The sequence below is a fragment of the Penicillium antarcticum genome (genome assembly GCF_028974205.1).
Source record: "Penicillium antarcticum strain IBT 31339 chromosome Unknown utg000002l_segment0_segment0, whole genome shotgun sequence".
Taxonomy (NCBI): Eukaryota; Fungi; Ascomycota; class Eurotiomycetes; order Eurotiales; family Aspergillaceae; genus Penicillium; species Penicillium antarcticum.
The window spans coordinates 3247042-3266651 of NW_026695300.1; the positions used below are offsets into that span (position 1 = coordinate 3247042).

Here is a 19610-nt window from a genome sequence, read left to right on the forward strand (position 1 = left end):
CTTGCTGAGATCAAGAAACAGACCATGTAAAAAAATAAATAGCGTCCGATATCAGACAGAGTACATTGTGCACTGTAACCGGAAATTCTGACTAAGTTGCGGAGCTGGAGATCCCCTCGACCCAGGGGATGCCAACCTCCACACTCCTTTTGTCTCCAGCTTCACCCATCTTCAGAGTACTCTCCCGATAGCTATTCAGCACTTCTATCCTTGCTCCATGCCGGGTGACTCTCACTCGAGTCTTTCAGGATCGGTCCGCGTTCTGGCCCGCATCCCCGATCCCCGAACCATTACCTCCACATCCTCCGCACTCCTTCAATAATGGCCGAATCTTCTTCCTCAAGCCTGAAAGGCGACCGAAGATCACATCGATCCTGGACAATCTCAGCTGAGTCCAGTGCAATCGAGAGCAATGGTCGATCGTCCGTGGATTCCAACACCGAGAGGCCGAAGACACAAGGTGGAGAACCGGCAGATCCCAACAGGGCTGGTCCCAGTGGGTTTTCAAAGCTGCTCGAAGCACGTCGGAGGCGAAAGAAGAATAAGAATAAAAAAGGTGACGAGCCGCCAGTGCCCAGTGTTCCCCTAGACCACGATCTACAAGGAAGCCGATCCAACGAATCTCGCGATGGAACCTCTGCAGGTAGCTCGTCCGTCGCTGAAAGTGCTGCAGCACCGGAAGGAGAAGTCACCAATCTACTAACGGATGATTCTGAGCCGGACAGGTAAGACAAATACCCGGTTCGCTTGCGTTTTGTATTGTTCCTGATTAACTTGCCTTTCTTTCGCTGTAGAACTCCGCCGCTCACCTCCCATAACTCGCATACTGGATTTTACACCTCGTCATCCCCATTGATCAAGACCACCTCGGTAGATGCCGCGGACACCGAAGGTTCACAAGCTGATGTCGAGTCAGCAATCAGCGGTCCTAGTGCAACTGGGTCAGACTCGAACCAGGGTGAACGGCAATCCAGGCGCCCAACACAATCTAGCCTTGCATTGGATGTCCCCAGCGATCCAAATAGCAAGCGACGCAGTGCGTCTCCTGGGAGACGGTTCAAGGATGCTTTCAGCTCAGACAAGAAGGCATCTACCGATGAGCCCGACACTTCGTCAACCAAGTCTGGGGCAAATAAAAGTGGGCGGAGTCTGTTCGGGGGCAGCCGGCGAAGCAGTCTCTCATCTAAACGAGCTCAGGCGGCTCCCGATGAAGCTCCTCCGATGCCAGCATCAATTCGCACTGATCTGATAGATGACAAGCCTCGTTCGCTCCAAGCGAGCCCCATGCCAAATACCCCTCCCCATACCGCCATTCCGGCCCCAGCTACAACAGTGACTCCTCCCACCCCCACTGAACACCACCCTCTCAACTCGCAAATTATGTCCAACGATGTAACAGATTCACCAGAGTCTATAAAGTCTAGAAACTCCATATCCTCCGGAACCGGAGTCACCACCGTCAGTCCGTCTGGCAATATGATATCACATCGTCGCGTACGATCGGCTTCCGCAGCTCATGGTCCGAGCAAACTATCGAATTCAGTCTCAGTATTGACACCTCTGGACGAAAAGGCCCCTGGCGCAAAGACCCCAAACCCTCAGCAAAGCGGCTTTTTCTCTTCTGTATTTTCGGTTGCCCAAAATGCGGCTTCTTCGCTAAGTAACAGCCTGAACGCCCAGCAGAGGAATCGCCCCAACTCTCAAACTACTGCGGCTGATCTTGATCAGACCCCCGTCGAGGGTCCTTCAGACGAGGTAGAATTGACTTCCGAAAATGGAAGCAAGAGTGACGAAAGCAAGCCTTCTGCCGTCGAGACTCTTGGCGCAGGAGACCTTAACTTCAGTCACCTCGAATTCGATGCACAGCCAGGTCATGTTATCTCAACCACCGACGGTGTCGTGATCACGAAACCCGGCACTCCACTTGACAAGCGCAAGAACACTGCTGTCTTTCAGCGGGATGAGGCGGCTGCCAAGCTTGAAGACCAGCGTGCGGCGCGTGCTGTTCAGGTAGCCTATGAACGGCCCCCTGAGCTATCTTTGATAGGCCCGCCTGTAGACGAAGTTCTGGAACTTCAGTCTACAAGTTCGCTTCCGAGAGATCCTCCAATGATGGGTGATCAGACTCCTCCTAGTGGTAGTATCCTCGATGGTGACCTCACAAGTGGCATCAAACGGAGTGGGAGTGTACGCAGCAAACTTGCCCGGCGTCATCGGGGCTCATCTGGAGCAACAACCTCGACTATCGGAGCAGCTGCCGCTAATGCCATCGCATTGGGTGCCCCTGGTGCCAACGCGAGTGTACCTCGATTAACTGGCTTTGCTGTTGCAAGTAAGAAGCGCAACAGGGACTTCCACCAGTTGTTCCGAAGCGTGCCTGAAGACGACTATCTGATTGAAGATTATAGTTGTGCGTTGCAGCGTGAAATCATTCTTGCTGGCCGTATCTACATCTCAGAAGGCCATATTTGTTTCTCCAGTAACATATTAGGATGGGTTACGACTCTTGTGATCAGCTTCGATGAGGTTGTTGCAGTCGAAAAGGAGAACACTGCGATGGTCTTCCCCAATGCGATTGCCATCCAAACCTTGCACGCCCGCCATACATTCCGAAGTTTGCTCAGTCGTGAATCTACGTATGACCTTATGGTCAACATTTGGAAGATAAACCATCCGTCCCTCAAGAGCTCGGTGAATGGAACCCGTGTCACTGGCACCGGTGACAAGACAGAAAAAGTTGAAGATGAGGGAAGTGACTCCGAGAGCGAAGTCTCCGATGAAGATGAAATATACGATGAGGACGAGGAAGGAGACAACAACGACAGTTTCTTCGAGGCTGGCGGAAGTGCCAACGCCAGTGCAACATCTTTGCCGGTGAGAGCTGGTCTAAGCCGCAAGGCATCGAGCCTATCCGCAAATGCCGCGATGCCTACGTCCGGAACAGTTACTACCAGCGCTGCAAAGAACGGTGATAAGAGTTTCTCCAAGGATGCACCTCCTGATTTCCCTGGCCCCGTTACACATGCACCTACGGAATACGTCGATCCCAATGGACAATACGAAAAGGTCATCAAAGACGAGACCATCGCCGCACCCCTTGGCAAGGTCTACTCTTTGGTCTTTGGTCCAGCATCTGGCGAGTTCATGACCAAGTTCCTGGTGGACAATCAGAAATCCGGGGAACTGCAGTTCGAAAGTACGGCGAAGGGACTGACGAATGAAAGTCCCATCCGGAAGTATTCGTACATCAAGCCTCTCAACGGCGCCATTGGCCCGAAACAGACCAAGTGTATCAGTACCGAGAACCTGGACTTTTTAGATCTCGAAAAGGCCGTTCTCGTTACGCTGAGCACTCAAACACCTGACGTCCCCAGCGGAAATGTTTTTGCTACCAAGACGAAATACCTTTTCACCTGGGCTGCAGACAACAAAACTCGCTTCCTCATGACCTGTACCATTGAGTGGACAGGTAAATCTTGGTTAAAGGGTAAGTTAATTGTTTTGATCAGTGATACATTATGCAATATAGACAACTGACTTCTACCAGGTCCGATTGAGAAGGGCGCTATCGACGGCCAAACAACTTTCGGTAATGATCTCGTCAAATCTCTCAATGCCGGAGTTGTTCCTCGCGGACGTCCAAACGGCGCTGGACGCGGCAAAGGTCGCCGCAAGAAGGGCGAGGATGCAGGCCGAGAGTCCACCGCAGCTGCGTCATCGAAGGTAACTATGGACTCCAACGCCGGAAAGAGCGATTCCTGGGGACTATTTGAACCAGTTCGCCCCTTCCTAGAGCCGTTCGCCAGTCTCCTCGGTCCGCTATGGAGCGGCAACGTCGCTATCATTCTCATCGGCATCTTGCTCTACCTGGCCTTCTTCAAATCGTCTTCGTCCTCATCTATGCTCTCACATGAAGTTGGCTGCCCTGGTTACAGTTTACCTCAGAGACTGGCTGCATACGAGGAGATGTGGCGCCGTGAGGAAACTGAACTCTGGAACTGGTTGGAAGACCGTGTCGGCATGGATGGAATGGTCTTCCCCAATGTATACCGTGCGCCCGACCCACACCCACCTCGCAGGTCATCTGGAGGCAATGCGGCCGACGAGCGTGAGCTAGCCTCGAGACTTCGTGAGGAGAAGGTCTCGGACCGTGAAATGGACCATGCTATCCGCACCACGCGCCAACGCCTCGATGTTCTTGAGGAGATGATGAACAAGCGCAAGACTCAATGGGAGAGTGACGAGCCAATTCGGAAATCCGAATTGTAATTGCCACCCCTCATTGACCCCTCAGTCTCTCTCTTCATGTGTATCATATGTAACCTCTTCCTCGACTTTTCTTTACCCAACATGGTCCATCTATGACCACCCTCCACACTACACAAAATTCTCTTTCTTTTTATCACAATTTCCTTATTCTCAAACATTCTTTGGGTTGTCTTTTGACATCACGGTGTCAAGCAGGGCTGTGCCTGACTGTTGACATTCGCCCATCCCAAACGTTCCCAGGAACCCCACAATCTTTAACCGACAGCCTATTCTTGTCAACATATGGACAGGCTTTTTCTTGCATGTACATGAGCGCCAACTATCTTGTCTCTACCGGCCTACCAGGTACCGCCTTTCATTTCTTTACACTTTTCATTCTGATTGTTTATCTGAGCGAGCTGGTTCCTTCTGCCCTTGCTCTGTAGGCAGTACTGTACTTTCTTCTGATAAATATCTCATACAAGCGTGTGTTTGTGCTTTCCCCTGGGGTATTTGGAGTGTTGTGACTTGCCCTTTTCTGACTTTGTCTCCTTGGACTTGTCTTTGTGGATATCTTAGCCAATGCCACTGTTTTGCATATAATTTTAGTCCGTGTTGGTATCTTGGTTGTAGTGCGGCATTGTTTGATAAATGATCGTCATCTTGTTTGTTCATTGCTTTGCATATGTTGGAAAGCATAAAATACGTACAAAAATCACGAATGTCAGAAGCAGGCTAGGGTCAGAGGTCCGAGTGCTGGATAAAATCTCTTTGTTTGGGGCAGGTAGTGTCTTGCGCGGTTCATGCAGCGACCCTGAATGCCCTCATTCCGTATTATTGTCCCTGTCCTTGTCCCCTGAGGCTTTGCCTCCAGCCGCGGTATGAAACATCTCTTCCACTGCTCGATCCTCCACTGGCACCACTGCCTCTGCGACTTCCTCCACTGCCTCCTCCTCTTCCAGAAACACTGCTGCTTGACGGAGTGCCAGCACCACGGTCAATAGATCGGCGCGACTCAGTGACCAAAATCCGGCAGTAGTAGGTAAAAAGCTGATAATCAACCTCCCGCCCCAAGTTTTCAACTTCATCACGGATAAAGGAAACCCTAATAATCTCACTGGACAACGCTTGAAGGAGACGCCGCAGAGCAACAGCACAGGTAGGCTCATGACTTTCCATCTTCAGTCGATTGAACTGATTCTGATATGCCATAATGAAATCGGCAGCTGTGGGATACTGGTCACGTCGCAAGTCCTCCCATTTCTCCAGTTCCCCTGCAAGATACGATGCATGGGCTTGCAGACTAATTGTTCGGATCGATCTGAAGATCTCGTCCGCGTAGGTCAGTTGGGGCGCGTGGTCTCGGACTTTCAGTTGTATCGAGGGCTCCACTTGATCGAACAGCCAACGGGACACTATCGAGGTCCAGTATTTCCACTTCCTGTAGTCTTCGTGGTGTTGTTGTGGTCGCGGTAAGCTTGAGTCCAGGAGGGTTTCCAGCTTGAAGGGTCGGAGGACGTGCATAATTTCGTTGCCCCAGCGTGTGGTGCTAGATTGTGGGTTAAGTTTTGAGATCTCTAGTAAGGTGACTGGTACTTCTTTTGGCAGATGTGTGGCTTGGGTGAGTGGAGGTGATCGACTCGCCCCAACGCCTTGGTGGCGGAATCCAGGGTGGTGGGAACCAGTAGCCATGATTGTAGGGACTGAGGATGACTGGAAATTGAGTAAAAAAAAGCTCTGGTGAACTGAGCCTTCCAAAGTAAGCGTACTTTTCTTAAGAGCTGACTTGCAGTTCCTGCTTGAAACGGGACTGGCAAACCTTTCGAGAGATCTTCTGCGTAATATGCACGTCTTCTTGTCTTGATTATTGTCCGACGTTGGAGAGACAACGAGTTTTAGCGGTAGCTCGCAAGGGAAAATTAGGCTCTTATATTCTCTTGTGGGCTGTCAATTTCGAGTGATAACCACAAGGCCATGGGAGTAGAGCTAGAGATGCTTCATTTGGATCACAACGTATAGTCGTTAGACATTCAGTTCAATCATTCACGATTTCAATGCTGAAATCTTTTTAATCTATCTTCTCTCATAACAACCTGTGAAACAATAGTGTAGCTATGTGTATTGCCTATCAGACATCGCGTTGTTAGGGCCAACTGGTCACGTGTGACATAATTGGCCTGACTGGTTAGTCCTTTATGTGCTAATAGAGTTTGGAGGATATGACTTGGATGAAAGATGATACGATAGCTGACAGGGGGTAAAGGTATGTTGTAACAGTTGTTATATGTCCCGCATCGTGTATGCATATTATGTACAGTCGCAATTTCATCTTCCATGCTATACTTTTGCATCTCTGCGTGCCGAACCTCCCCTCTCGGAGAAAGCGATGGCTTTGTTCTTCACCACTGACGTCTTCCATGCTTTGATCCCAGAGTTGAATTGATTGTCGATTTGCTCCAGTGTCAAGCAAGCAGTCTCCGGTACTAGCAAGAAAGTCATGACCGCTATGACAATAGTGATTGCAGCATAAAAGTAACCCACGTTTGGACCCATATCTCCATAGTATGGACTAAGCATATAAGGGGTCCAAAATATTGCAGCAAAGGTGAATATACCGTAGAGGATCGTCGTGCTTGCTTGCCCATAGGTGCGAAGCGAGACACTATGCATTTCAACGGCGGACAAGTTGGCGCTTGCTGCAATAGTCCCACCAAAAACAAAAGCCCACAGGCAAAGAAGAACAACAATCACAATTTTTGCAGAGTCATCCATGCCAAGGACCGTGTTTACCGAGGAAAGAACAAGCATGCAGGTGGCCATGACGATGTAACCTGATATAATGGCGACTCTTCTTCCGCCATATTCGACGATAAATGGGCCGAGTAACGATCCTCCCAGAATGCATAGGCCAATGATGACGTTTATCAGATATGGGTTCCTGATGCCGACGCCTTTCAAAAACAATGTAGCGTATGGTTGCACAAACTGGATACCAGAGATGGTCATACCAACCATAATGAACCCAGAGATCAGAGTGCGACGTATGTGTTTCTTGCGGTATATATCAAGGCAAGAGACCTTTTTCGCATCTTCGCGCTCTTGCGCAAGATTTGCTTTGATGTTATCAATCTGAGCAGTAATGTCGGGCGAGTATGGGTTTTGGCGAAGAAGAACACCGAATGATTGGCGCGCTTCCTCTTCTCGGCCGCGAACCATGAACCAACGTGGAGACTCGGGAAACATTAGAATTCCAGTACCGAGGATGAGACCCAACGGGATCTGGCACAGAATAGGTGTTTTCCACTGCCAATTGTTATGTGGCTCCAGTTGGGCAGAGCCAGCACAAACTGCAGAAGATGCCACGTTTCCCATGGCAAGTCCAACATTGTAGAGTCCCAGAGAAATCCCACGCTTGCTGGCAACAATGCATTCCGAGCTATATGTGACACTAGATGCCATGAGCTGACCAACACCCACTGCGCTGATACACTTGCACACGATGTATTGGAGAAAGCTTCCACTTGTGCCAAGCATTCCAGCAGCCCCAATAATAGCTAGCATGCATCCTATCTGGATTGCACCCCTGCGTCCACAGTGATGGCTTGTTAAGGCCGAAACCCCGCCGCCGATGGCAATGAACAGATAGCTCAGGCTAATCAAAGATTGCTGTAGTGGGGTTAACGAGCAGCTTTCAACCTTGTTGTATGTTGTCGTATCTAGGATTCGTTCGCAGGTTCCAAATGCTCGCTTGTAAGACGGCATGATCAAGACAGTACCGGCATAAGCGTTGTCGAAATTTGCGATCCACGCGGCAAACGCGGCCCATAATGATACGCGCAGCATAGAGCCTGTTGTGCTTGGGGTTTTCTCTTGTGCAGCGGTGGCAGCATCAGCAAGGAAGTCGTGAGAGCTGGCCTTGGACTCGGCTTCTAGTATGGGGATTTGGACCCCCATTTTGGGAGAGGCTGGGTTATGTTTCGTAGTCAAGTCGTGAAATAGAGGATTGGGCTGTCGATATTTACAAAGATCGGCGGAGATCCGCGGCATATAAGCTCATTGTAAGTGCTTGGCTCGGCTGAGTTTCATTTCATCCTCCTTGCATGCTAGATCGGCAACGTACGTACACTATTTGTCATGTGGAATGCCAACCACCTGAGCTACCAATCATTGGCTGAGCTGAGAACAAGATCCTTATCATGTATCCTTATGACTTAGCGCAAATCTGGATAATTCCACTTGATGATATCACCTTCAGAAGAAGAGGAAGTTGAACATTTTTGAGCAACTCCACAGTCGATTTCATTTTGAAGTAACACTGCGTATGAGAACCTTGGACAAGCAAAGTAGATATTATTGGGTTTGAACACATTATGGCCTTCACTGGGTGGTACTATGGAGCATTGTTAGCTGAAGGTCGACGGTCTCCGTTGCTTGAGGACCCCGTCATGTTACTCTTTTTATACCTATCGACGAACTTCGGGCTTTTAGGGTGGTTGAAATGTTCGTAAATCTTCACAAGTGCTGATGTCGGTCATCCAGGGTATTGACAGTCATTCAAGACATGTATCGGACAGCCTTTGCGAAATATTGAAGGGATCATCGGTGGGTCTCACTGAGCTTAAAAGTCCGAATTAGGTTTGTCCCGTATCGGCACGATGTAGGTCCCACATGTTAAGCATGAAACTATGTAAATTGCCAAACACTTGATCCTGGTGGTTCTTGGTCCAAATTCATAGATGTCAGATGAAGTACAGGGTAGAGTAGTCTGTAATCGCAGGGACGTGCAAAATCTCTTAAAGAAAGGGGGTCTTGATTCCCAGGACCGTAATCACTACATAATAACCCTTCCTTCTCACAATCAACCATTTGCGGATACGGCACAGTGGCAAATTTTATGGGACCATACCACCCTGACGCGTCACAGGCTGCTATCATGATAGCAAAGTATGTCAACCAAGACCCGCTCTTGATTTCGCGGTAGATATTATTATATCAGCAATCTTCAGCCTGTTTCACATACATTTCTGAGACATGCAGACTTGAAGGAATGCACGTGGGCTTGTTGATAAGCATGTGGGAATGACTCGGAGTAAAGAACGTTTATCGCATGATTCTGTCTGGCCTTAATCTGGCTGAACGACCGTAGGGAGTAACGCAAAAGAACAAGGACATTGAGTAGGCTTGAGATGTGTTTTTCACGTATCGCTACAAAAGAGACTTGATCCAAATTTAATCCGACTGGGATGTACATATATTGTGTGACTAGTGCGTCCGAATTTGTACAAAACATCATATCTTACCGAAGCCATAACCAGTTTTAGACAAGGGTAAACGTTGGTTCCACAAGGCTTACTTCTAACACGATCAACCTAGATATATATTCAAATGTCGCAATTGAAGTATCTCCAGATAGGGCATAGTTTGCGTCACGTGCCAGCCAAACCAAGACGACTCCACTCCAACTTGCGACGAACAAGCAAAGATGGAGCTCAAGACGATTCTGATCCTTACCGCGATTTACATTGGTAAGAATACTCTCTATCACCTACCTTTTCCACTCTCCGCGATCACGCAATAAAAACACCGAAACTTGAACTGACCCCTCATAGCCGTTCGCATATTCCTCAAGACCAGAAACTCTTCAGCCCCCATCATGGCTCACGGAAAGGTCACCGAGATTGACAAGTAAGAAAACATATTCGCGCCGTCAATGTCCTGTTCTAACCCGCGCCCAACAGCGCCGTCATCTTCAAGGCCCTCACCTCCTCCGGCCCCGTCGTCGTCGACTTCTTCGCTACGTGGTGTGGTCCCTGCAAGGCTGTTGCTCCCGTTGTCGGCAAGCTCAGCGAGCAATATAACAACGTTCGTTTCATCCAGGTGGACGTGGACAAGCTGCAATCCGTGGCGAAAGAGCTCAGCGTGAATGCTATGCCTACCTTTGTGGTGTTCAAGGATGGCAAGGAAGTTGACCGTGTCGTTGGTGGAGATATGAAGAAGCTCGAGACCCAGATCAAGGCGATCACCGCATAATCGCTTTTCTACGGTCAACAACATGAAGTGTCATATCAAGATTCCCGGAAATACCCCGGTTCATAGCATCGGGAAATGCCCAACCTTCTGTATGCCCAAATTACGAATCACTAATAGAACTTGTGACACATAACTCTCAGATGCACGTGTGCTCTTCAAAAATATATTGAACATTGGTCGGGTAAATGCTGCGTATCACTCCTATCAAAATCATGGAAATTGTTTCAGATGATAATGTGGGCCTGGCGCGCATGTAATCAGGTATATGTACATATATCGTGAGAGGTATGTTGGCTAGCGATTGGTGGCCCACCCCCGAGTATGCAAGACAAGGCTTCTATCCTGCAGCATGGGGGTTGGACCAGGTCGCACAACACACAGCTCTTGTTTTGGTCAGGAATGTGTATGTAGGCTTTTGGGTAGAATTCAGTCAGTTCGTATTCTTGTACAAGATATCGACATCTAGGCCTCCAAATTCTTAGTATCAGCTAGTATTATAAATCTTTGTTTCGGAAATTATAAGTTATAAATTCCCACCTCCAATTTTGGGCCGAGGATATCCCGAGAGGCTAACCATATCGGTCCAGGCGCAACGGCTCTATAAAAGTAACAAACTGCCGTTTGATCCGTTTGATCCGTTTGACCGTCTGACCGGTTCGTGATACCCTTTGATTTGGGTTCCAAATGCAACTGAATTTGAGATCTAAGTATTATAAAGTTAAGTGTCTACTCTAGCACGATATTAAGACTATCTCCAATTGGTCAGGATGATGTGAGACTAGGGTCTAAGTTTCACGTCGCTCTATACATCTTCGACGTTGAGTCACGATGCAGAAATTTACTGCTACTATTAACTCACCCATATTTAATCCAGGAGTATCCTTGTTCTACATATAGTTCACCGTGTATTAGACTTTCCCCCCCATAGTGTGGCGAAGATGCTAATTGGCCCCCCCCCCCCAATATCAACCCCAGATATACCTCGGAAGCAACTCCGCGAAGAATTATGCTCTAGAACAACCACTTCCAAGCGATTATGTACAAATTATAATCCAATCTGCACGACGCATCACGAGTCAACATGACTCGTGTTCACTGGGCTTAGGCTTTAACCCATTTCGGACTCCGCCCGCTTGGCATCTTCGAATATGGTCACTCCACCGCGGAACAAGCCGTCCGTGGCCACTCCCCCACCTCTGCCTGCCAACAGTTTTTTTGCCTGCATACGCATGGAAGCCATGCTTTGCAACGGAGATAAATGGTCTCCGGCTCGGTGACTCACCTGCCGATCTTCCCCAACACCGCCCTTTCGTGAGGACCCTTGTATGATCCAAGCGAGTCTTAGGGACTTGCGAGGTGCTCGGTGGAGCCCTGTGGACACTAGGTAGATGCGTTTGATGTTACCGGACTTAAGACAAGGGCAGCTCGGGCTTGGCTTCATTATCTTTTTTTTCTAGGCTCATTTTTTTTCTTCTTCAGCGCAGATTTCATTTCAGGGGAATTTGGGGCCATTTTCAAATTTTGTCTTCCCCAATTATTCTTGTTTGCTCCAACATACTCTCGTGCTGTCATTGCTGAGCTTGACGAGAAGTTATATCAGAGGGGTGGTGATCTCCCCCGGAGAACGAGAGAGTTGGACATCTAAGTTTAGTTGCTCAATCAACAGACTATTTCTCAAACAATCCTCAAACAAGAGACTGCTGTCTGCCAACAAATCTGTGAATCAGATCGTGGAGTAGGTAACACGTGCCCAAACCCCGGCGTATACGCCCAATATACTGGATGTCGCCATTACCTCATGCCGATGCCGTTGACGAAAAACTAGCCATGGAGACAAGTAGCAAGTCAGACTTGGATGAGTTCGAGACAGATAGCTATGGACGACAGCTCGAAGAAGTTCGTATTGCGAACACCCAAGCCAACACGCCACTGCAGACGGGCGTCGACGTTGAACAGGCCGAGCAAGAATTCTCAGAGTTGAACAGACAATTCTCCAGCTCGCATCAAGCCCGCAGATTATCGCAACAGGCATCTCGTATTTCCAAACCTGGTGCTACTGCAGATGTCGAAAAGGCTCCAAGCTCTACCGAAACAGACGAGTCATGGGATCTCGAGACAGCCCTTCATGGCCAACGTGCCGCGGAGGAAGAAGCGGGAATCAAAGATAAGCATATTGGTGGGTTCCCTTTCGGCTTGAAATGAGATGCATTGCTGACTGCCTGTAGGTGTGATCTGGGACAACCTCTCTGTCCGTGGAATTGGTGGTGTCAAGACAATCATCAAGACCTTTCCAGATGCCATTATCGATTTTTTGAATGTCCCGGCGATGGTCATGGATCTTTTTGGATGGGGGAAGAAAGGACAAGAAGTCAATATCCTGGAAAACTTCCGGGGCCTCACGCGACCCGGTGAGATGGTGCTGGTTCTTGGACGTCCCGGTTCAGGCTGCACGTCATTTTTGAAAGTAATCTCGAATCAGCGTGTTGGATACACTAGGATCGATGGAGAAGTCCTCTATGGCCCTTATGAACATGATGTGTTCGCAAAAAGATTCCGTGGAGAATCCGTGTACAACCAGGAGGATGACATTCACCAGCCTACCTTGACTGTCAAGCAAACACTTGGCTTTGCCCTCGATACGAAGACTCCTGGAAAGCGTCCATTCGGAGTTTCGAAGGCCGAATTCAAGGAGAGGGTAATCGATATGCTGCTGAAGATGTTCAACATTGAGCATACCGCCAACACTGTGATCGGTAACATGTTCATTCGCGGTGTCTCTGGAGGTGAGTCTTGGAAATTAAACATCGCGCAACGAGATAGAATCTAATTGAAGCAGGTGAGAGACGTCGTGTCTCGATTGCAGAGATGATGATCACGTCCGGAACTGTCTTGGCCTGGGATAACAGCACTCGCGGACTGGATGCCTCGACCGCCCTTGATTTCGCCAAGTCCCTTCGCATCTTGACCAACATCTACAAAACAACCACGTTCGTCTCACTTTATCAAGCATCCGAGAATATCTACAAGCAGTTTGATAAAGTCCTTGTGATCGACAGCGGGCGTCAAGTATTCTTCGGTCCAGCATCGGAAGCAAGAGCCTACTTCGAAGGCCTTGGATTTCGTGAAAAGCCTCGTCAAACCACCCCTGATTACCTGACAGGAACTACCGATCCCTTCGAGAGAGAATTCAAGGATGGTAGAAGTGCCGAAAATGTACCTTCGACACCAGAGGCGTTGGCCGAGGCTTTCAACAAATCTGTGTATAGCGAAAGACTAGACCAGGACATGAAGTCTTACCGCGCTCAGATTGCACACCAGAAGCAAATCCACAATGATTTTGAGATCGCCAACAAGGAAGCAAAGCGGAAGTTTACACCTGACTCATCGGTATATTCCATTCCCTTCCATCTTCAGATTTGGTCCTTGATGCAGCGACAATTCCTTCTCAAATGGCAGGACAAATTTGCCATGACCGTTTCTTGGATTACATCTATTGGTATTGCTATCATCCTCGGTACTGTATGGCTCAACTCCCCAACAACCAGTGCTGGTGCGTTTACCAGAGGTGGTCTTTTGTTCATCAGTCTGCTCTTCAACGGATTCCAAGCCTTCTCCGAACTTGCATCGACCATGATGGGTCGCTCAATCGTAAATAAACACCGATCATTCGCCTTTTACAGGCCTAGCGCACTGTTTATCGCACAGATTATTGTTGACACAACGTTTGCGATTGCAAGAATCCTCGTATTCAGCATAATCGTGTACTTTATGTGTGGATTAGTCCGCGATGCTGGAGCTTTCTTCATATTTGTTCTGATTATCCTCGAGGGCTATGTGACAATGACAGTATTCTTCCGGACGGTGGGCTGTCTCTGTCCCGACTTTGATTCTGCTATCAAATTTGCCTCGGTCATTATCACCCTATTTGTCTTGACCTCCGGATATCTTATTCAGTGGTCTGGGGCCCAGGTATGGCTACGATGGATTTACTATATCAACCCATTCGGTCTTGGATTTGCATCTTTGATGGTCAATGAGTTCAAGCGATTGACTATGACATGCACGACGGAGTCCCTTGTTCCCACCGGTCCTGGTTATGACGATATTGCACACCAAGTCTGTACCCTGGCTGGAGGTGAGCCCGGTTCGGCAATAATCCCGGGATCCAACTACGTTGCACAGACATTCAGCTACATGAAGGGTGACCTTTGGCGAAACTTTGGTATTATGATTGCCCTGATCGTCGGCTTCCTTGGCACAAATCTGTACTTCGGAGAAATTCTTCAATTCGAGGCAGGTGGTAAGACTATCACTTTCTACCAAAAGGAAAACGCAGAGCGAAAAGCACTCAATGAGGCCTTGATGGAAAAGAAAGCCAACAGACAATCCAAGGCTCTCGATACCGGATCAAACTTGAACATTAGCTCGAAGTCCGTGTTCACGTGGGAAGATGTCTCTTACGAAGTGCCTGTTCCGTCTGGTACTCGGCGCCTTCTGAACTCCGTTTACGGATACGTTCAACCAGGAAAACTTACGGCACTCATGGGCGCCTCAGGTGCAGGAAAGACGACGCTGCTCGATGTCCTGGCAGCGAGAAAAAACATTGGTGTTGTCAGAGGTGACATTCTTGTCGATGGCAAACCCCCTGGCACCTCATTTCAACGAGGAACATCTTATGCCGAACAGCTTGATGTTCATGAAGCTATGCAGACTGTACGAGAGGCCCTTCGTTTCTCTGCCGATCTGCGTCAGCCATTCGAAACTCCACAATCCGAAAAGTACGCCTATGTTGAGGAGATTCTGAACCTCTTGGAGCTGGAGAACCTGGCAGATGCAATCATTGGCACTCCCGACACTGGTCTCTCAGTAGAAGAAAGGAAGCGAGTTACCATTGGTGTCGAACTGGCCGCGAAACCTGAGCTTTTACTCTTCCTAGACGAACCTACCTCCGGCCTAGATGGTCAATCTGCATGGAACATTGTGCGATTCCTTCGCAAGCTATCAGCAGCAGGCCAAGCCATTCTCTGTACGATTCATCAACCGAACTCTGCGCTGTTCGAAAACTTCGATCGTCTTCTGTTGCTTCAGCGAGGAGGCGAGACTATCTACTGCGGTGACATTGGTCACGACTCTCACATTTTGCTGGACTATTTCCGCCGTAATGGAGCGGATTGCCCTGCGGATGCCAATCCTGCTGAGTGGATGCTTGATGCCGTCGGTGCTGGTCAAACACGTCGGATTGGAGACCGTGACTGGGGTGACATTTGGCGAACTTCTCCAGAGCTGGAAAAGCTGAAGCAAGAGATTGTCCAAATCAAAGCTAACCGGGCTCAGGTTGTTCAAGACAACAAAGACGACGCTGAAGTTGAAAAGGAGTATGCCTCGCCTCTTTGGCATCAAATTAAGGTTGTCGGTCGACGAACCAATCTCGTCTTCTGGCGCTCCAAGAACTACGGATTCACTCGGCTTTATACTCATGTTGTAATTGCTATTATCACCGGTCTTGCTTTCCTCGACCTGGATGACTCCCGATCCTCGTTGCAATATCGCATTTTCGTCATTTTCAACGTGACTGTTCTCCCCGCAATCATCCTCCAAATGGTCCAGCCACGCTATGACATGTCGCGTTTGATTTTCTACCGCGAATCAGCATCGAAGACTTACAGCCAGTTCGCATTTTCTCTCTCAATGGTCATCGCGGAAATGCCTTATAGCATTCTGTGTGCTCTCTGTTTCTTCCTACCTCTGTACTACATCCCCGGTTTCCAGTCAGATTCCAGCCGAGCCGGGTACCAATTCTTCATAATCCTAATCACAGAGATATTCTCCGTGACGCTGGGCCAGATGATATCGGCTCTGACACCCAACAGCCTGATCGCATCTCAGATGAATCCACCAATCACCATCATCTTTTCTCTATTCTGTGGTGTGGCCATTCCAAAGCCCCAGATGCCAGGCTTCTGGCGCGCGTGGCTGTATCAACTCGACCCATTCACTCGCTTGATTGGAGGAATGGTTGTCACGGAGTTACACGGGCGTGATGTTGTCTGTTCGGCAGCTGAGTTGAACCATTTTACAGCTCCCTCCAACCTCACCTGCGGCGAATACATGAAGCCATTCTTTGAACGCGGTGGTAATGGCTATCTCGTTGATGAGGCCACTCAGGCTTGCAAGTATTGTGCGTACAAGGTCGGTGACCAGTTCTATGCGGCTTTTGAAATGTACTTTGATCACCGATGGAGAGATCTGGGCATCTTTGCTGCGTTCATCGGGTCCAACTTGATCATCTTGTTCCTGGCGGTAAGTGAAACACTCACCGATTCGATCTCACTCTTGAGGACTAATATGAGATTGACAGTCCCGCTATCTGAACTTCAACCGCCGCTAATGCCAAAGTTGACGTGCTTATCAATGTAGAGGAGGAGAGAAGAAGGATACACAATAATGTTATTTAAGAAAAGGGTCGAAGATAGGAGTCCTCGAATGTCGAGATATTAATATAAAAGTGTGTTCTCTTTTTTCTGAATGTCCGGGGGATCTTCCTCTCCGCATCACGCCGGATTCTTGACCCCCACGCACTCTAGCCCTGATTGGAAGGTCAAGTACGATCAGCGCCATTCTCGGCATAACCCACTTCGTATTCAAATGTTTCGGCTATGGTGTTAAATAGGTGACTTTACATATCATATTTTCTCTGCCGGGTGGGGCTTTCCTATCTTAGCTGCCGCCGTTTTTATGAGGGCGCTTAGAGTCCGGGCTTAGGCTCACTGAGCTGCTCAGTGATATCACGTGATAAACCAGTGAGGTCTAATGAGCGCTTAGTGAGTGCTTAGTGACTCTGATTGGCCGCTCTCGGATTACTCCCTGATTACTTAGACACTGATTAGAGGCATCTATTAAGCACTTAGTCTATATTTAGTCTATCCCCAAAGTAGCTCTCTGCCCCACAATACTATGTATTTTGCGAACTACTTTTTGATGGCCATCATATCTCACCTAGATAATGGACGGAGTACTCCGACTCCGTATATTCCAAGGTTATAGGAGTAGGGGTTAGTCCGATCAGGTTAGGGTTAGTATATCCGACTATTTTACCACGTGATAAAGCGACTTTGTTAATGTTAGCTGACCACTATTTTTTACTACCCATCTATTTCGATTAATTATCCAAAAAACTATGGATAAACTAGGACGGCTGGATACACTTCCCGCCGAGCTTCTCGATGCGATCATATCGCACTTGAGAGATCGTGATTTGGCCTCTCTATTAGCCACAAACAGACAGCTATACCACCAGCTTGGCCCAATCTTCTACGGCAGAGAACATGTCATGGACCTCGCAATGAGCTGGGCGTGCTCGCATGGAAATTGCCAAGCCATTGGTCGCCTAGTCTCCTTAGGTGCATCCCCTAGCGTGGTTTCTGTGAGCACCAGTTCTTCGGGGTGTTACATCAAAACATCAACTTTACATCTGGCAGCCACTAGAAAGCAAATTGAAGCTTTCCAGTACCTGCGTGGTATTGGCGCACGCCTCGATCATCCTGATTTGGGCAAAGGGGCCATCCCTCATTTCGTCAGCCGCATTTGCAGCCCTGCACATGATTGGGCTCTGCTGCACCTCTACCTGGATGCCGGCCTCGACCATCAGCTTCGTATGGGGCACTATTGGCACTATCCCCCCTCTACCCTACCTTTGCTTGGGATAATCTCCCAGTCGGCATCGGCCTCTCCGCTGGGTCCGGTGCGCCTTTTACTGGACCGCGGTTGTAACCCCAATGAGATATTCTCCTTCTCTGGCAACCGACTGGTGACTCCCCTGACTGTGGCAATTCGGAAGGCCCACACTGATGTTCTAGATCTCCTGATCGAAAAAGGAGGAATTATTCATGGACCCCATGTTACTCGTCCTGTCCGTCAGCCTTGGCATATTCCCATCATGGCCGCTGTGGCATGCATGTCAAGCCAGGGGACAGCTATGATCGAGCGATGCTTACACCATGGCGCAGACATCAACCATCCAGCACCTCTGATTTGCGAAAATAGCTACCATGGTTGCAAAAAATACCAATACATGAGTCCTGCGCTTGTCTATGTTGATTCCATTCACAACTGGGACGAACCGATGCATGCCTTGCACCCGGTCGATGGACTCATATTTCTGGCTAGCCGAGGGGCACTCCTTCAACAGCCTATTCCCATTCCAGATCGTGGAGACCTGGAGCGAATACACAGTGCGCCTTGGGTGAGGTGCTATTGGAGCCCTTCCCAAATGTGCCTGGACTTCATCCTCGAGAAGTGGGGACTGATCAAATTGGTCACGAGTCCAAGTCTTCTCCTGGCTGTGCAATATTTGCTCCGGCACGCGGTCAGTGTTGGCACGCTTGCTGAGTCCCTCGCTTCCTACGACTCTAAACTTTCGGTTTTTGGGGATCCACTAGTCCAAGTTTCAGCGGCATGGCAAGGTCTCTTAACCTATGTTCTAGAGGATTTAAAGGTGGACCCTACCATACTATTGAGCCAATACATCCTACAAAGGGGTTTATGCATATGGAATAAGCCCGTAGAGAAAATTGGCCGCGCCACAATTGAGCGGCTTTTGGCGTCGCGGGCCAACATCAATGCCCGCATGGGGGCCGAGGACGGACCAACGGCTTTGCATGCAGTATGCGAAGCCTTTTACAAAGAGCTCCTGACATTGGAAGAAAGATTTCACTCTTATCATTGGAGGGAGAAGCTTGATGTACAGGCCAAGTATCTTGAATACTTAGCAAGTCGAGGTGCTGATTCTTCCATCCGCATTGGTGGACAAACAGCCGGTGAGGTTCTCCTAGTGAATCAGGCGGATATGCCATTGGCGGTTCGGCAAAACATGTTGTCTGTCTCCAAAATTATGCAGGAGGGCAATGTAATTTAAAATGCTCGGCTAGTGAAAAGTTAAACGATCGGCATTTCTTCCACTTCTGTAATTAAACTTCCGCAAAGCCCAACCCAACAGCCCATTGATGGGGACTTATGAGGTCCCCATAAAATCCCAGTGGGCCCCAAACCCGGCTCATTTGCGGCCTTGGCCGGGTTGGGGTTTGTGTGCCGGCAGTCTATCTGTACATTCGGGACGGGCCGAACAATATCATATTAGTAATAAAAACCTTGAAAGGGTCACAGCATAAGGTTACGAGATCCCGAGGTTAAGGAGGGTTCAGCCACGGACCCGGGGGCCAGGGGCTGCCAAGCCATCTTTCTGGCCTCGCAGGGTTTTGGAATGGGGGGCGCCCTCTTCTCTTTCTTATCATCTCTCGGCTCATCTAACCTCCGTGATCTTCTGGGCCAAAGGT

At 48.9% G+C, this 19610-nt stretch overlaps 6 protein-coding genes across 6 annotated transcripts; 4 read left to right on the top strand and 2 right to left on the bottom strand.

Annotated features, from left to right (window-relative positions):
- Positions 1 to 321: 321 nt before the first annotated feature.
- N7508_002192 (GRAM and VASt domain-containing protein) lies at positions 322 to 4269 on the top strand (the record flags this gene model as incomplete). Its single annotated transcript, XM_058460258.1, has 3 exons — positions 322 to 725; positions 795 to 3487; positions 3548 to 4269. The coding sequence occupies 3 exons, from the start codon at positions 322 to 324 to the stop codon at positions 4267 to 4269; spliced, it is 3819 nt and encodes a 1272-aa protein (XP_058323790.1).
- An 813-nt stretch (positions 4270 to 5082) lies between these two features.
- Positions 5083 to 5940, bottom strand: N7508_002193 (uncharacterized protein; the record flags this gene model as incomplete). Its single annotated transcript, XM_058460259.1, has 1 exon — positions 5083 to 5940. The coding sequence occupies one exon, from the start codon at positions 5938 to 5940 to the stop codon at positions 5083 to 5085; it is 858 nt and encodes a 285-aa protein (XP_058323791.1).
- A 645-nt stretch (positions 5941 to 6585) lies between these two features.
- Positions 6586 to 8202, bottom strand: N7508_002194 (uncharacterized protein; the record flags this gene model as incomplete). Its single annotated transcript, XM_058460260.1, has 1 exon — positions 6586 to 8202. One exon carries the CDS (start codon positions 8200 to 8202, stop codon positions 6586 to 6588), a length of 1617 nt encoding a protein of 538 aa, XP_058323792.1.
- A 1528-nt stretch (positions 8203 to 9730) lies between these two features.
- On the top strand, positions 9731 to 10278 carry N7508_002195 (thioredoxin family protein; the record flags this gene model as incomplete). Its single annotated transcript, XM_058460261.1, has 3 exons — positions 9731 to 9773; positions 9858 to 9933; positions 9987 to 10278. The coding sequence occupies 3 exons, from the start codon at positions 9731 to 9733 to the stop codon at positions 10276 to 10278; spliced, it is 411 nt and encodes a 136-aa protein (XP_058323793.1).
- A 1782-nt stretch (positions 10279 to 12060) lies between these two features.
- On the top strand, positions 12061 to 16666 carry N7508_002196 (putative ABC transporter; the record flags this gene model as incomplete). Its single annotated transcript, XM_058460262.1, has 4 exons — positions 12061 to 12454; positions 12504 to 13061; positions 13115 to 16578; positions 16637 to 16666. 4 exons carry the CDS (start codon positions 12061 to 12063, stop codon positions 16664 to 16666), a joined length of 4446 nt encoding a protein of 1481 aa, XP_058323794.1.
- A 789-nt stretch (positions 16667 to 17455) lies between these two features.
- On the top strand, positions 17456 to 19192 carry N7508_002197 (uncharacterized protein; the record flags this gene model as incomplete). The annotated part of the gene is made up of 1 exon (XM_058460263.1): positions 17456 to 19192. One exon carries the CDS (start codon positions 17456 to 17458, stop codon positions 19190 to 19192), a length of 1737 nt encoding a protein of 578 aa, XP_058323795.1.
- Positions 19193 to 19610: the final 418 nt, after the last annotated feature.